The sequence below is a fragment of the Rhinopithecus roxellana genome, chromosome 15 (assembly GCF_007565055.1).
Source record: "Rhinopithecus roxellana isolate Shanxi Qingling chromosome 15, ASM756505v1, whole genome shotgun sequence".
NCBI classification, from domain to species: domain Eukaryota; kingdom Metazoa; phylum Chordata; class Mammalia; order Primates; family Cercopithecidae; genus Rhinopithecus; species Rhinopithecus roxellana.
The window spans coordinates 48,026,836-48,045,256 of record NC_044563.1 but is presented as its reverse complement, the minus strand read 5'-3'; the positions used below and the strand labels follow the sequence as shown (position 1 = coordinate 48,045,256).

The window sequence follows — 18,421 nt, the reverse complement described above, 5'->3', positions numbered from 1 at the left end:
CCAGTTTACCTTCATTATCCTCTAGATAAAATGGAGTTCCTGTTCAGAAAATTAGGAGCCCTGACTTCTGGTCTTGAATTTGTTGTGGCCTTGGAAAATCTTCTGCCTGTCTCTGACCCTTAGATCATTTTCTCACAAGGAGGTGGACATTATTATATCCTTTTTACCCCCATGATGGATATGGCCCTCGAGTAAATTGAAACTAGGACATTATTATAAAGTAGCTCTCCATAGTGATGTGTGTTTTGCAGACACACAAGGCCAGATAATGATAATGATATTTTCTTCTGCAAAAACCCCATGCAGTATCAAACACAAGGCTTGATCTTTGATAGCCACAGTTCTCTTAGAAGCCAAGGGTGAAAGATACTAATGTGGCTTATAGTTTTTTCTTATGCCCAAATTATTTGCTAGCATTGACATATTGGAATATACAAACACACATGAACAAAAATGATGATCTTGTACTCCTATAGCTTTGTAATGATTTCAACTCTGATATGGTTTGGCTGTGTCCCCACTCAAATCTCATCAAAATGGGAATTTCCCTGCCCAAGCTGTGTCTTTGCCTGCTGCCATCCATCTAAGATGTGCCTTGCTTCTCCTTGCCTTCTGCCATGGTTGTGAGGCCTCACCAGCCATGTGGAACTGTAAATCCATTAAAACTCTTTTTCTTCCCAGTCTTGAGTATGTCTTTATCAGTTTTATGAAAATGAACTAATACAGTAAATTGGTATTGGGAGTGGGACACTGCTGAGAAGATACCTGAAAATGGGAAAGTGACTTTGGAACTGGGTAACAAGTAGAGGCTGGATCAGTTTGGAGGGCTCAGGAGAAGACAGGAAAATGTGGGAAAGTTTGGGACTCCCTAGAGACTTGTTGAATGGTTTTGACCAAAATGCTGATAATGATATGGACAATGAAATCCAGGCTGAGGTGGTCTCAGATGAAATGAGGAACTTGTTGGGACCTGGAGCAAAGGTAACTCTTGTTATGTTTTCGCAAAGAGACTGGAGGCATTTTTCCTCTGCCCTAGAGATTTGTGAAACTTTGTATTTGAGAGCAAAGATTTAGGGTATCTGGCAGAATAAATTTCTAAGCAGCAAAACATTCAAGAGGTGACTTGGGTGCTGTTAAAGGCATTCAGTTTCAAAAGGGAAACAAGGTAAAAGTTTGGAAAATTTGCAGCTTGACAATGGGATAGAAAAGAAAATCCCATTTTCTGAGGATAAATTTAAGCCAGGTGTAGAAATTTGCATAATTAACAAGGAGCCAAATGTTAATAACCAAGAAAATGTGGAAAATGTCTCCAGGGCATCTCAGAAACCTGGACCTTTATGGCAGCCCCTCCCATCACAGGACTGGAGGTTTAGGAGGGAAAAATGGTATTGTGGGTCAGGCCCAGGGTCCCTCTTCCATGTGCAGACTAGCCACTTGTTGCCCTGCATTCAAGCCACTCCAGCCATGACCAAAAGGGGCCAACATAGAGCTTGGGCCTTAGCTTCAGAGGGTGCAAGCCTTGTCTTGGCAGCTTCCATGTGGTGTTGAGCCTGTGAGGGCACAGAAGTCAAGAATTGAGGTTTAGGAACCTCTGCCTAGATTTCAGAAGATGTAAGGAAATGCCTAGATGCCCAGGAGAAGTTTGCTGCAGGGGTACAGTCCTCATGGAGAATCTCTGCTAGGGCAGTGTTGAAGGGAAATGTGGGGTTGGAGTCCCCCCACACAGAGTCCATACTAAGGCACCACCTAGTGGAGCTGTGAGAAGAGATCACTATCCTCCAGACCCCAGAATGATAGACCCACCGACAGTTTGCATTATACACCTGAAGAAACTGCAGACACTCAACACTAGCCCATGAAAGCAGCTGGGAGGGAGGGTATACCCTGCAAAGCCATGGGAGTGGAGCTGCCCAAGACCATGGGAACCCACCTCTTGCATCAGCATGACATGGATGTGAGACGGAGTCAAAGGAGATCATTTTGGAGCTTTAAGATTTGACTGCCCCACTGGAGTTTTGACTTACATGAGGCCTATAGTCCCTTTGTTTTGGACAATTTCTCCCATTGGGAATGGCTGTATTTACCCAAAGCCAGAACTCCCATTGTATCTAGGAAGTAACTACAGTGCTTTTGATTTTACTTGCTTTATAGGTGGAAGGGACTTGCCTTATCTCAGATGATACTTGGGACTTTGGACTTTTGAGTTAAGGCTGAAATGAGTTAAGATGTTGGGGGACTGTTGGGAAGCATGATTGATTTTGAAATGTGAGGACATGAGATTTGGAAGGGGTCAGGGGTGGAATAATATGGATTGGCTGTGTCCTCACCTAAATCTCATCTTGAATTCCCACACACTGTGGGAAGGACCCTGTGGGAGATAATTGAATCATGGGGATTGGTGTTTCCCGTGCTGTTATTGTGATAGTGAATAAGTCTCATGAGATGTGATGGTTTTAAAAACAGGAGTTTCCCTGCACAAGCTCTCTCTTTGGCACCTTCCATGTAAGGTGTGACTTGCTACTCCTTGCCTTCCACCATGACTGTAAGGCTTTCCCACCTGTTAAACCTCCTTTTCTTTGCAGTCTCAGGTATGTCTTTATCAGCAGTGTGAAAATGGACTTATAAAAATTCACTAATATATGTGATGAATTAACAATGAAATCAGTAACATGTATATGAAAAGGTGCTTAACATCACTGAGCATCAGAGCAAACCAAAACTACAATGAGATATCATTTCACCCCAGTTAAAATGGCTTATATCAAAATGACAGGGAGTTTCAAATAATGGTGAGGATGTAGAGAAAAGGGAACCCTTTTACATTGTTCGTGGGAATGTAAATTAGTACAATCACTATGGAGAACAGTTTGGGTGTTCCTCAAAAAACTAAAAATTGAGCTATCATATGATCCAGCACTCCCACTGCTAGGTATATACCCAAAAGAAAGGAAATCAGCATATCAAAGAGATATCTGCACTCCTATGTTTGTTGCAGCGCTGTTTATAATAGCCAAGATTTGGAAGCAACCTAAGTGTTCATCAACAGATGAATGATAAAGAAAATGTGGCATGTATACACAATGGAGCCACAAAAAGAATGAGAATCCAGTCATTTGCAACAACATGGATAAAACTGGAGATCATTATGTTAAGTGAAATAAGCCAGGCACAGAAAGGTAAACGTCATATTTTCTCACTTATTCATGGAATCTAAAATTCAAAACAATTGAACTCATGGAGATTAAGAGTAGAAGGATAGTTACCAGACGCTGGAAAGGTAGTGGTGAGAGGTAGGTAGGGGGAAGGTGGGATGGTTAATGGGACTAAAATAACTAGAAAGAATGAATAGGACCTACTGTTTGATAGCACAACAGGGTGAGTAAAGTCAATAATAATTGTACATTTTAAAATAACTTAAAGAGTATAATTGGATTGTTTGTAACTAAAAGGATAAATGCTTGAGGGGACAGACATCCCATTATCCATCATGTGCTTATTTCACATTGCATGCTTGTATCAAAACATCTCGTGTACCTCATAAATATATACACTTACTATGTTCCCACAGAAATTAAAAATTGAAAACATTTTTTAAAACTACAAATAGAACTACTACATGATTCAGGAATCCCACTACTAGGTATATATCCAAAAAGAAAGGAAATCAGTATATCAAAGAGATATCTGTACTCCCATGGTGATTGTAGCACTATTCACAATAGCCAAGATTTGGAAGAAATGTAGGTGTCTATCAACAAATGAGAATGGATAAAGAAAATGTGGTACAAATACACAATATACTACTATCCAGCCATAAGAAAGAATGAGATCCTGTCACTGGCAGCAACATGAATGGAATTGGAGGTCATTATATTAAGTGAAATAAGACAGACACAGAAAGACAAACTTTGGATGTTCCCACTTATTTGTGGGAGCTAAAAATAGTAAAACAACTGAACTTATGGATATAATAGAATGATGGCTACCAGAGGCTGGGAAGGACAGTGGTGGGGGAAATAATGAGATGGTTAATGGGTATAAATTTATAAAGAATGAATAAAATCTAGTATTAATAGTAGAACAGGTTGATTATGGTAAACAATATTTTACTATACACTTAAAAATAATTGAAGTGTATAATTGGATTGTTTGTAACAAAAATAATGGATAAATATTTGAGGTGACGGATAATCCCCCACTCCAAAAAAAAAAAAAAAAAAAAAAAAACTGGTGGCAGCAGCATTAGCAGCATTCACAATATTACTGTCTACAAAAACCTTTACAACTCTGTACAACTACAGAGATAGAGAAAGTGATGACTACTTGGCTTATCTCCCCTAGCGAAGAAATTGGCTAGAAGTGGAGAAAATTGGTCACTTAGGGAACATAATTCCCCTTATTCCTCAGGTCACAGTAGAAGGAGGAACTTTAACAAGCCATCACTTGTTGAATATGGTCTGTGTGTGTGAGAGTGCCCAATAATTACACGATAGGGTAGGACCTAGTACCTGCCCTGAAGGACTCTTGTGCCCAGTAGAGGAGAGAACCTCTTCAACATGGAAAAAAGAGAAAACTACAGCCATTAAATTGTGTGGCAGAGATATGATCTATTATACAGGCAATCAAGAAGAGACACTGGTGTTGTGTATGTACCAGTGTCCAATAAATCTTTTGAATGAAACAGCAATCACTGGAGACCCCAGATAAGTGGAAGGAATCTATGTGTGTTCACATATTTGAGATAGCACATATGTGCATGGGCTCTGGACTTACTCTTTTGTGTATAAATAAGGAGGTAAGGTGTGGTGACATTTTACCCTTAAATATTCTTTTTACATCTACTACTATTCCTGAAACTCTGCTCTGAAGAAATCAATTTTAGGGGGTGTAGAAAGTGTTTGAACTCTTGATGTCTTTTTCTAAATAGGCGTATTTACTCCTCTTTGTTTCTTTACCACGTGCTGTGTTCTGTCTTCTACATTACTGATTGTATCTCCAGAGAGTGTGTGAGAGGTACACAGGAAATGTTTTGTTAAATGGACAATGAATGGAGACTTTGTCAATTGATTCCTGGCATGGAAAAGGAAGAAACGGGTTCTAGTACACAAGAAAGAAAAAGGTCAGATGGGATACAGGAAGAGAGATCAGAGAGGGAACAAATCCCTACTTGTACCTACCATTTGTTAAGTAGTATGCTGGCCATTTACAGACTTAAAAAAACAAACTGTCAAAACAATCCTAGGAAGCAGATATTAATCTCTACTTTTAGATTAAAGAAAGAGAGACTCAGAAAGGTTCAGTAACAGCTCAAGGTGATAAAGCTAGTAATTGCTGGAACCAGAATTTAAATGAAGTTACAGATATGCCAAAAGGCCATCTTCTTTAAATTACACCAGGCAGCTATACCAAGGAGAGAGACTGGAGGACAAGTAAGGACTTCAGAGATGCAGTGAAAGCACTGTAAGAGAAGGGATGCTCACACATTTTATTATCATACAACATTGATATTGAAATGCAGTTTCCCATCAATGTTCATAATTAATGCTTGACCACAGGAGAATTCTCCTTTGCAAAACTGAATGGGCTGTGAAGAACATGGCTCTGTTCTATACTTCAATGTAGCTCTTACAGACCTGTGCTTAGAAGAAAAAAATCCCCAACTCTTGATATCAGCTCATGTAAGCATGGACCTTCTTTAGTCTAAAGAGGGTATTCATTTACCCTTCAGGTTTGGTAATCACCTGATAAAAACTACTGAAATTTCACCTGAATGGCACTACTAGCTTCCCCCAAATCAGCTGCTTGTTCTTTTGTTCTGTAATTACAAAGATATAATCACAGTGAATTACTGCAATTTTCAACATTCTGTCACCCTATTAGTCTGTGAGTTCTTCAAGGGCAAGGCTTGGGCCTGTTTCTTCTTGATTTTCTCAAATATCTCACCAGAGTGCTTGGTACATACTAGACATTCAGTAAATGCTTAGTTGAACAAATATATAAGAAGTTAATTAATCAAATCAATGACTGAATGAATGGATGAATGGTGCTTGTCCCCTGCAAAATCCTCCTTGAGCAGTCTAATTCTCTATGTAATAAGCAGGAACCTTTACCAAATGTGATCCATTGGTCAATAAAGGTTGCTGACTGACATCTTAAAAGCATACTTCAGTGGAATAAACATTTACCAGCACTGAAAGTCAGCAGAGAGATTAAATAAAGGATAAACATCGCTCGCTGTTTTTCTGGCAATAAAGGGGCATCTGGTCTGTGGCATAGGATACAGATGTGCTCTTTCTTTAAACTCTCTTATAATTGGCCAGAAGAAGGAAGTAAACAGAAATCCTAATGGAATTTAAGGGTCTCTGAGGGATTGAAATATATGCTGGGAAAAACACCAGATTTCATTTGTATATATAAAGATAGATGTCTCAAGATGAGTAATCTAATGAAGGCTGACAAATGATACCTGAAGCAATCCTCTTTGTTTTTGGTTCTTGTTAGCCATGCCACCTTCCACGTCACAGCCAGACAAGGTAGCAATAGAATGAAAATCATTCTTTATAAGCAGTTCAATCCAAGGTCAAATTTAATGTCCGGCAAATATTCATCAGATAACACTAAAGCTATTTCAACTCCAGTGATGGATGAGCCACCAGAAAACCCCTCTGACCATGACTTTTGTCTAGACTTATTTTCATGAATGATAAAGACAAGGCGGAAAAGGACTTTTGTCCGTCAGACTAAAAGATGTGATTGAAACATATGTGACATTTCTGTTGAGGCAGGATGGTCTGGTAGTACAGGAGACAGCCATTTAGGTTGCAGTCAAGAATCCTTCTCTTCCCAGACACATGACCTTGGAGAAGTCACTGGTCCTCTGTCACATCTGTAGACAGGATAAATAACTCTTACCCAGCCACCTTACAAAGCTGTTATTAGGATCAAATGGCATAATGTCCATGAGATGCCTTTGTAAATTATAATGCACTATGTGAACATAATCCTGGTACCTTCATGGTGAACAGCAAAAAAGGGAGAAGAATAAAAGAGAAAAAGAAGAAAATGAATGGCAAATTAAGACTAAGAGAAAGGAGGAGGAGGAGGAAGTTTCTGTAGAGAAGGCAGGGGAAAGGGAGAAAAGACAGAAAATAAAAAGGACCAAGGGAGGAGCTGGTAGAGGAGAAGGAAAGATGCAGCAGTGGCAATGGAAGATCTCATAACTCTGGCACATAGGCAGATAAATAAGCAAACAAACACATAAACATGAAACTGAAGGAACAGCAGAACTGGACAGCGATTTAGAAAATCACGTCTTTGTCAAGACCACAGAACACTGATAATAAGCAACTGGAAGACTCCATCAGACAGCCTCTTAGGAGGAGACAGCGAGTCAATCATGAGTCAGCCTCCTTATTATAAATTTCTAAATGGAAAGCTCTACTGAGTTCATGTTGTTCTCATCTGTGCTCTGCTCAGTCATACACTCAGACGGATTTGTAATCATTGTGCAGCCATTGATGACCCTTTCTTTGCCTAGTCAAGGTCTAGTCGTCATTCAGATGAGAGCCTTCCATGACTTCCCTGACCACCCTGACAAAGTCAGATCCCCTATTATAGGTACACAGGGCATCGTAGTCCCCCCTACCTTTTTTTTTTTTTTCCCACAGAGCTTGACACAGTAACAGATTCATATTTATTTGTGTGATTATTCAATTAATGTCTTATTTTCTCCCACAGACTGAGGGCAGAGTCAATGTCTGCTTTGCTCATCATTATATTCCTAATTGAATTTATTGGTTGGCATCATCGTAAACAGAATCAAGTTAAAAAAGGACAGTATTCAAAGAGAGGTAGTGATGGAAATATAAAGAAGAGGTTGGTGCTGGGGCTACAATTAGAAAGTATGGGACTGATAAAATCTTTTTGATAGTTTAAGCAACTAAATCTTGTCATGGAATAATGGTTCTAGTTTTCATTTTCATAACAGACTTATGACTGGGTGCTTTTTTACTCCTTGTTGGTTAATTCAACATATTAACTAGCTCTTTAGTGACATCTCAGTCAGTGTCATGGGTGAGCATATTATTATTAGCATTAATAACTATGAGTACTGATGAAGAGGGGCATTTTTCTAGTTGGATGTTCTGCAGCACACTGTTTTGGGTATGTTTAATTATATAACAATGAGGAGAAAGTTTATTCACAATTACTTTGAGACCATTTTTAAGCCCATTTAGTAAAACTTTAAAAAGTTTTCAAGGAAGATATGCACAATATGATAAGTAATCATGTTGGAACTCATCTACGTCCAGAAAATAGGGAGTATTTAAAAAATAAACATCCCTAACTTCAATTGCCCAGTGGATTCTGTGGCAGCCCTACAAGGTCAATACTACTGTCACTGAACAGCCCTCAGTATGTGAGGCCACTGAACAGGGCAACCCAAGAATTCTCATAACCAGACTCCAGACCTGTGACTTCTGAGCTTCTTCCTAGTCCTGCTGGGCAAATCAGAAGCCTATAGTTTAGAGATATTATTCCTCCATTTCTTCTAATTCAGTACATTTCAAGGCGAGTAGAATCACGATACAAGTTTATTCCTCATTTATTAACATTTTTATTTGAAACTAGATTTTTGACAATGATTCTGGTTAACAAAAAACTCCAAAACTTCAGAAATCAAACTGAGCTCTACTTTGTATTTTAACGTCTTACTTAGGCCTCCAGGTTGGCCAGCTTGTAATAACAAAACACATGCAAGTTTGGGGAGGTATGAGAGGGTAGTGACTTAAAAATGTGGTCTCAAATCTCAGTTCTGCTACTTAACTTCTCCAAGCTTTAGTGTCTTCATCCATAAAGAGGGTTAAATGTGCCTATAATTGTTATCAGAGCAAAATGAGAGCCACATAAAACACAACACATATCAGTTACTATTAAATTAAAATAAAATATACAATATTTAATGTTATATTTTAGCCCTTAAATATAGAAAAAATATTATCTTTGAACTTTAGAGTCTATGGGTTTGCAATGCCTGCTTTAATGATAGAGTGCTCTGTATTCTTCGATCTATGTTTTTTGTTTCTTCATTTTAAGGAAGGCTTTCTTTTATGGAACAATAATGATGATAGTGGATAATGTCTATACAAGTCTTTACCTGGAAAAATACAAATCTAGATTTTCTATGTCATCTTGCAAAATATTTTTGCTATTTTACTAGTCCTTGAAATTCCACATTTGGAAACTTCTGTCTGTTCTAAACAAGAATCAATGGTTTGTTTATGTATTAATTTATTTTTATACAGTTGTAATTTGAAAAGCAAATGGCAACAGAAATCCAGTCCCTGTGAGAGAATTAGAACTCATGTCTTCATAGCCCTTAAATCTTTCCTAGCTCTCCACAGTCTCAGCATTTTTTCAACACTGGTAAATTTGGGAGACTCCTTAAAGTTTGCTGTGATGACACCTTTTATATTTTAAGCTCTACACATGTGAGGAAAAAGATTATAAAGCCCAGAAAGGATGTCTTATGGAGCAAGGGAATGGAAAAAAAAAATCTGTTCACCATTTGAAATGAGGCTAAGGAAAAGGAGCTGAAAGCTCAAGCAGGAGGAGAGGTGCAAATTCCAGGGACACAAGGAAAAATTAAAAGGAAGCACGTGATGCTTAACTATGGGGGCTAGCGATGACCTGGAGGAATTTGCTGCTCTGATAGATTCCTAATGAATCCCCTGGTTTTTAAACTCTGAAGATCTACCTCCGCCACCCAGGGAAGGAAGGAGGGCCTGTAAACTTTTTGAATCCTTCCAAACAGCTAAGATGTTTTTAGCAGGTGACCTGGCAGCATTAATAAAGTTGGGACTCTCAACCAGAGCTTTCTCACCCAGAACTTTCTTATTCAGGAGGCAGGTCTGTCTTTATTGGACTATAAATCACAAACAGAAATTTTTCTGGGGGGAGCAGTTTGATTTCTTCTGATCATTTCTAAAAATCAAATGGGTGCTCATCTCCTTACTTTTCCCATATTCTTTTTAAATAAACTCTTCAGCTGGCAGGAAAGCAAAATAAAGAGAATGACACATACATATAAATACACATATACATATATGTGTATATATATACATATACATATATACACACATAAACATACACATAAAATAATATATATTATTTTAATACATTCTAAAAATAGACAAAAATCCTTTGCACTTTACCCAACTTGCCTCTCTGTTTTGATAGAGTCACTTAAATATCTGTGATAAGCAAAGGCTCAGGTTTTTGACCAGTGACCCTAGCAACTAATAGCCTGAAAAAAAAAATCTCTTCCAAGTTTCAAAGAGCACTATTATAATTCAGTATATTAATCAGCATGTCAACCCCTCCCTGCCCCCAACACTACTTAGCACTACTTTTGATGGTCAGGGTGTGCTGAAGGAAGCTGAGCATTCATGCTGATTACAAATCCTGAGGTATAGATGGGTGTCTGTATATGTGGATAGAGATAACTCAAGCCAACTAGCTCAAAGGACCAGCTACCCAGAGCCCAATGGTCCCTTAAAAGTTTATGCTCCATATCTAGGAATATTCCTAGAAGTCCATAAGCCAAAATTTTGTCTCCGAAATGTTAGATTTGGAAGGCATCCAATACCTTGTTTATTTAATTCAACCTGATCACTTCGTATATGAGATAACAGACATCTTGCCAAAATCACACAGTAAGAAATGGTAGATCTGGGTTCTATGTCCTGATTCAAAGATGACCTGTTGATTTTCAGATCACATTCTGCCATGACCATATATTTTGGAACCAAATATCTGAGTACTTGGAGGAAAAAGACTGAGTCTTTTAGGTCAGCATCATCCTGGGAAATTTGAAGCACATTAGCTATAAAACAAGAGCTTTTCCCATCCAGGCAAAAGGAGTAGAGAACAAGAGAGGGAATAATTCCATTAGAGGTCCTGTTTCCAGATGTTCCTTGGAAAGGTTACCTGAGCTCAGGCTTAGAAAAACAGAGTCTCCCCAGCCCCAGTGGGACCATGGTTTCATGAGCCTAGAGCAGTCTTAAAATGTGGGAAGGGTGTCTCTTGTGCCAAACAGTGGCACATGGCTATCCCTATGGAGTTAGGCCTGTCCTGGTGAGAAAGTACAATAGCAGCATCATTACAAACCAGTTAACTTGAAAGGATGGGTTCCCTTAGATCTGTTTGTAAGTAAAACTACTTTTTTTGTTGTTGTTTGTTTGGCACTCATATGCTTCTGGATTTGGGAGAGATTTTTGGTGCGGTTAGTTAGACCAACTATTTATTCCATAAAGGATGCCTTGAAGAATTTCACTGAAGATGGTCATTTAGTTTCCTGTTAAGTTCTACTTATAAAGGGTGGCCAGCACCTTCCAGGGCAGCTGTTTTGCCAATGTGAAAATACTACTATGCTACTAGAATTTTTACTAGAAAATTCTGCCGTTAAGTATGCCACTAAATGATCTTGTAAGGTAACATAAAGTGCCTTCTCCTAGATGAAAGAAAGCTTTCTGAGTAGCTGAAGATACTTTTTAGTCTTAGCAGTGTTAAGAAAATGCATCTAGGTTTTAGCTGAAGATACTTTTCAGTCTTAGCAGTGTTAAGAAAATGCATCTAGGTTTTTGCACATGATTTTCTTTTCCATTTTTTAACCTCTACCTTGCTGCAGACACATCCCTCAAAATTCAATTTGTGCCACCTCCCCTGAGAATTCTCCCTTCCTTTCCAGAGGCAAATGCTTTTAACCATTTCAGCTTTTAAAAAATTTGTATACATTTAAGAGATACAAGTGCAATTTTGATACATGGCCATATTCCACAATGGTGAAGCCTGTGCTTTTAGTGTATCCATCATCAGAATAATGTACATTTTACCCACCAAGTAATTTCTCATCGTCCAACCTCCTCCCAGTATTTCACTCTATTGAGTCTCCAACGTCTATCATTTCACACTCTATGTCCATGTGTATATATTATTTAGCTCCTATTTATAAGTGAGAACATGTGGCACTCATCCGTTTCTGAACTGTTTCACTTAAGATAATGGCCTCCAGTTCCATACACGTTGCTGAAAATGACATGATTTCATTATTTTTATGGCTGAATAGTATTCCATTGTGTATATATACCACATTTCATTCATCCAGTCATTCATTGATAGGCAGTTAGGTTGATTAGGCTTTTTAACAGAAACGTTTGAAGTTAAGCGAGAAAACACTAAACTGTGCCCCAGACTAGCACACTGTGAAGGGCTCGACTACGGGCGCCAACTCTTAAACTAGCTCATCTAAGTGCTACAGAAGAGTGATTCAATTTCTTCCGAGAAGAAACGTCTTTTTTCTTTTTTGTATGCAGAGGTGTGCACGCTAACGGGAGGACTCTTCATTCCTATTCCTATTCTCAGACTCTGCTTTCCATCCCATCTGTTGTCACTACCCTAACGTCTCTGAGTTTTCTGGGTTTGGCTAGGCAGATCTGCTCTCTGCTGAGCTGTAGGCCCCTTCACATAGTGCTACTGCACTGTGGTAGGGCTTCTTGTGGGTGGCATCCCGGGAAACATAACCCCATGAAATGCCATTCTAATAGAATACAATGTAAAAGGTGCCCCCTGGAGTTGTACAGCTCTGCTTCCACAGGTGATCAAAGGCTGAGATTACTTTGTTTTTCAGCAATCAATACCCTTCCATCAGCTTTCTGTTGCAAAGAAACGTAATGAACCCATTTGGCCTTTGATGTTCCCTTCTATTTCCTTGATCACTCTGAGATTGTCCTTTTTAAAAAAATATTATTATCACATTAGTTTCCTTTAGGGTCTCAGGAGGAAGAGGAGATTAAGGTGTGGGCCGTGTCTGTCAATTTGAAACTGAAACACAGAACTTATTCTGCTAATGGGGGTATTATTCTTCCTCATTTTGTCTGGTATAGTTATAGATGATTCAGATATCAATTTAAAAGCAGCAGTGACTCTATGGTAGAGGACTCAATTAGACAGTTTTGTTGTCTCAATGGATCAAATTAACTGGAAATCTGAAATATCTCCACTTATTTTATGTCAAGTAAATAGCAACTGGGGTGAAAACTATATAAACATATGGCCTTTTAAACTACATTTGTTTAAAAAATATCCTATGTAGTTGCTTTTCACAAAAGCATTAGGAAGGAGAGTTTTGAAATAATGGAATTTGCAATTTCAGTTGATTGCCTACACTCAGCAGTATAACACTTTAATGGGAAACCTGCTAAAGACCCATTGGCCTATATAAGATGAAAAATAACTTTCCCACTAGGTGTTCAGTCACAGTGATTATGTGCCACATTATCTCTTCATCTGACAACCAGCTGGGTATGTATAGCACACATTTTTGTGTTCTGGACTTTGTAGAGGATTACTGAAATTTTGCCTTCTAAATATTTCAGTAATGCAAAGTTATTTCTATCTCAAATATTTTATTTTATATCCAGAAGTGTTTTACATAAACAAATACACATAAACGTATTTAAAAGCAAGTGTTCAAAGTAAGTCTTCAAACTAATCTAGCCTATAAAAATAAATTTTGTCCTTTTCAGAACACTTAGACTAAATGTATATTTAACTAGTACTTATTGAAGGTCCAATATGTACCCGCCACTTTTATTTTTTAAAATTGGTGAGTTTGGGCTAGGTATGGTGGCTCACACCTGTAACCCCAGCACTGGGAGGTCGAGGAGGGCGGATCACAAGGTCAGGTGTTTGAGACCAGCCTGGCAAATGTGGTGAAACCCCATCTCTACTAAAAATACAAAAAGTAGCCAGGTGTGGTGGTATGTGCTTGTAGTCCCAGCTATTTGGGGGGCTGAGGCCAGAGAATCGCTTGAACCCAGAAGGTGGAGGTTGCACTGAGCCGAGATCACTCCACTTCACTTCAATCTGGGTGACAGAGAGAGACTCCATCCCAAAAAAAAAAAAAAAAAAAAAAAAGGTGAGTTTGATACTATTTTCCCTTTTATTGTTGAGGAAACCCACGCTTAGAGAGGTGGAGGTCCTTGATCAACAGCATATGGCAGAGGCGAGGATTCAAACCAAATTCTTCGACTCTAGAGTAAGTTTTCTTCCATTCTTACAGAGAATAGAATATATTGTGTTATTCACTAGATATAAGGCAAACTGCTTTATGCTAATTGGGACAATAGATCACTATGAAGTTTATACAGTTTGCTATTTTTTTATAAAAGGAATCACTCTGGTATTTTGAAGTTAGGATAACACGTTTACATTTTTGGCCTCATCAGAGAAGAAGAAATGGTGATTATGTCAATTACAGAGTTCCTTTAACTAAAGTGGAAAACAGTAGAAATTGAAAAAAATGCTTTGGTCAAATTGCTAATAAGCTTTTGCTAATAAAAAGAAAGAAAACAAAAGTTTGGAGATAGCCTTAGAAGAAAATGCCATTATTTATCACAGCTGGAGGAAGTCTACTTTGTGCTGATGGCCAAAATGTGAAATGACAGCCACCCTAAGCCCTGCCAAGAGAGGTCTTCAAAAGGAATAATAAAGTAAGGTAGAGACAGTGGTCAAATTAGTCCCCACACCCCTACCTCTACTGCAAACAACACCCCAGCTACATAGTATGCACATGGACCTCCAGTACGATCCCGAACAGCAGGTTATTGATTCTATTTAATGATTTTTAAGGTTAGAGTCATTCTAGTTCTTCATTTTTTTTTTTTTCACACTTAGGAAATTCTACACGATGTCTAACTTAGCCTGAATGTGGTTTATGAATTGTACAACCTGTGCTCTCCACCTCAATAAAGTATTTCATACCACATTATAGGGGACAGAGCCACACAGTGGAGTCAGGCTTGATTTCAAGTCCAGGCTATGCCACTTTCTGTACAAGTACACTTGGGAAAATTACTTAACCTCTCTGAGAATCAAGATTCAGAAAAAAAAAAGATACCTATCTTCTAGGACTACTTTAGAAATAAAATCAGGTAAGACAGGTGATATGGTTTGGCTCTGTGTCCCCACGTAAATCTCATCTTGAATTGTACTCCTATAATTCCCATGTGTTGTGGGAGGGACCTGGTGGGAAATAATTGAGTCATGGGGCGGTTTCTCCCATACTGTTTTCATGATGGTGAATAAGTCTCACGAGATCTGATGGTTTTATTAGGGGAAACCTGTTTTGCTTGGCTCTCATTCTCTTTCTTGCTGCCATGTAAGAAGTGCCTTCTGCCATCCACCATGATTGTGAGGCCTCTCTAGCCACATGGAAACGCAACTCCATTAAACCTCTTCCTTTTGTAAGTTGCTCAGGCTTGGGTATGTCTTTATCAGCAGTGTGAAAATGGACTAATACAACAGGTGATTGGTAGATAAATAAATAGAGCCTGGCACCTAATAAGCACTCAGTAAATGTTTTTTTTTCTTCCCTTGGAGGAATATTTATGAATTTGTACTGTTGGGCAAATATCCACGTACGCTTCAGTCCTCAGCTCAAGAGTTACATCTTTTCAGGAACCAACCTGACCTGCTCCCCAGTTCTCTTTTGATGCCCATTTACAGTTAGCTATCCCTCCTGGATTCTCCATTAATCCCTTATGCCTATCTCCTATAGAGTGTAATGCTTACACTGTATCACAAATATGTGTTTGTATTTCTATCATTTGTACTAGACAATGAAGCCCTCTGGAGGGAAAGAAGAAATCTTATTTGACTTATTGAATCTAGTACCTTGCACAGTGCTTGGCACATAATGTGAGTTTCCTAGATATTTGCTGATTGAAAGAAAAAAGTGAGAGAGTGTGTGAGAGAGAGAGAGAGAGAAAAAAGAGTGAGGAGGGAGGGAAGGAAAGAAAGAAAGAGAGAGAGAGGACAAAAGAAAGAAAGAAAAGAGAGAGATAAAGAAAGAAGGAAAGAAAGAAAGGAAAAGGAAGGAAGGAAAGAAAGAAGGAAGGAAAAAAGGAAGGAAGGAAAGGAAGGAAGGAAGGGGAGAAGGAAGGATAGAAGGGAGGAAGGAAGGAAAAAAGGGAGGGAGGGAGGGAGCGAGGGAGGGAAAGAGAAAGAGAAACAGAGACAGGGAGAGAAAGGAAAACTTTATATTCCAAGGTTGCACAGTTTAAGAGGTTCTTTATTATTATCTTACCCTTCCAGGGAGATGGCCCGTTGGAGAGTCACTGAAGGCTGACGAGTTGTGGTGCTATGTTGGGAATGACTGCAAGAAAAGACAGAAGAAACGCACATCATTTATTTGAAATGTTTTTGAACATTTTAATCAGTCCTATTGTCAAGAACCAATCTTGAAAGAAATACAGTCGAGATTAAATATTTGTTGATAAGTAGAACCCTCCACCAAAATATAGTACTCTACCAGATAAGAGTTAACTTTTTTATAATTTGATTTTAATATGTATTATTCAAAAGTAAGCTTTTAATGATAGGTAAACATTAAAATGAACAAACATATTTGAAAAAGGTAATTTTTGCCTTTGGAATGAGATAATATAGAGCATAAAAACATACATTTATTTATGATGCAATGTATTTTTTTAAGCTGCAGAATAATTTTTTCCAACAAAGTTTTACACAGAGCCTAATCTGTAAATCAGAGAAGTTGTATTTAATTAGTATAGATGTATTTATTAGTTCAAATTTGCAACACTTAGTTGTAAAATTAGTAACAATTGAGTTATTTGGTGAACACAAAACTTGAAAAATGAGACTTCCAGCTGCATATCAATCTTCAAATTTAATGTAGTTCTAGATTTTGATTACCTGTAACAAGAAAAGACTAATTTTGTAGATAAACAATAGAAATAAAATGATAATATCTATCATTTATTGAGGTCTTAAACACTTTCCTGTTTTTAAACTTTTATGTCTTTTATTTCTCATAAATTTAGGAGGTATGTCCCATTCAACAGATAAAGAAATTGAGATACAGAGAGGATCAGAAAGTTGCTCAGAGTCACATGGTAACTTCCTATGCTTGAAATGGCATTGAGACTGTTTGATTCTAGAGTCATTTTAAATTCTTATAACAAGTTTTCACATTTTTAAGAATTCATCTCGTAATCTTAGAATATTCTTTTTTTTTTTTTTTTTTTTTTTTGAGACAGAGTCTCTCCCTGTCACCCAGGCTGGAGTGTAGTGACACGATCTCAGCTTACTGCAACCTCCACCTCCCTGGTTCAAGCGATTCTTCTGCCTCAGCCTCCCGAGTCACCAGAACCACAGGTGCATGTCACCATGCCCGGCTAATTTTTGCAGTTTTGGTAGAGATGGGGTTTCACTATGTTGGCCAGGCTGATCTTGAACTCCTGACCTTGTGATCTACCCTCCTCAGCCTCCAAAAGTGCTGGGATTACAGGCGTGAGCCACCGTGCCCGGCCTAGAATATTCTTTAGAAAGAGACGGCAAGATAATCTTTCATCTGAGATAGGCACAATAATAATAATTCAACAGCCAACTCTATTGAATGTGTAATTTTAGTTTATAGTATTAGGTTAAATATTTTGGTTGAAATACTAGTTACATATGCCTATAATATATGAACGAGTGTATATATACATATATGTATAAAAGAAACCTGAGTCTACTCAGTACAAACATGGCAAATGCTGACATTGCCACAGAGAATCAAGCTATAGGCTGCAGAGTCTTTCATTCAGAATGTAGGTCACCATAGGTGGGAAGAGGTGATTTCCTGCGACAAGTAGATAATATTTGTCTAAGGTTAAGGGTACAGAATTTTGAGATCATAGCTGAAACCTAGAGAATGATATTCAAGTTAAAGACTGTGCTTCTTCAAGTTAAAGATTGTGTTTCCTGGTATCCCTCGCAGTGCCAAGATATTCATTGATCATGTTTTCAATTGACTAGTTGAAAAGCATCATAGCATTCAGGACTTGGACTATGTAGCCAGACTGCCTGGCTCAACCACATATACCAATGTAACCTTGTATAAATTACTTAAATCTCTCTGTATGTCAGCTTCTCATAAGACTAGGATAGTAACAGCACTTTACTCACAGGGTTATTATAAGAATTAAATGAATACAGTATTTAGAACAATGACTATCACATGGTAAAGCTATACAAGCATTCATTAAATAAATAAACCAATACGATTTAGTAGAGGGTATACTTTGAGATGTTTAGTACCAAATAAGAATAATTACTGTATTTAGACCACTTCAGTTAGTCATACAGTCAGTGCCACAAGGTGTATATTTCTGTATATAACTTTAGTGATAAATATCAAATTAAAATATATTTTCTATTACAAAAATATCATACATTTACAACATATAAAATAAAATAAAGCATTTTTTATTACAAAAATAATATAAAATTACTGGAAATAAAAATGAGAAATTAAAAAATTTCATCTATAGTCCTATTACCTTCTTTCACATTT

The 18,421-nt window shown here is 37.9% G+C and overlaps 1 protein-coding gene across 9 annotated transcripts in view; it reads right to left on the bottom strand.

Moving 5' to 3' along the window:
• The window catches only part of DLG2 (discs large MAGUK scaffold protein 2), a 2,272,173-nt gene that overhangs the window by 418,170 nt on the left and 1,835,582 nt on the right, over positions 1-18,421 (bottom strand). For all 9 annotated transcript variants that reach the window (XM_030918836.1, XM_030918835.1, XM_030918840.1 and 6 more), the window contains one exon: positions 16,148-16,216. In XM_030918836.1, the coding sequence (XP_030774696.1) occupies positions 16,148-16,216 (69 nt within the window). The remainder of the gene's footprint in view (positions 1-16,147; positions 16,217-18,421) is intronic.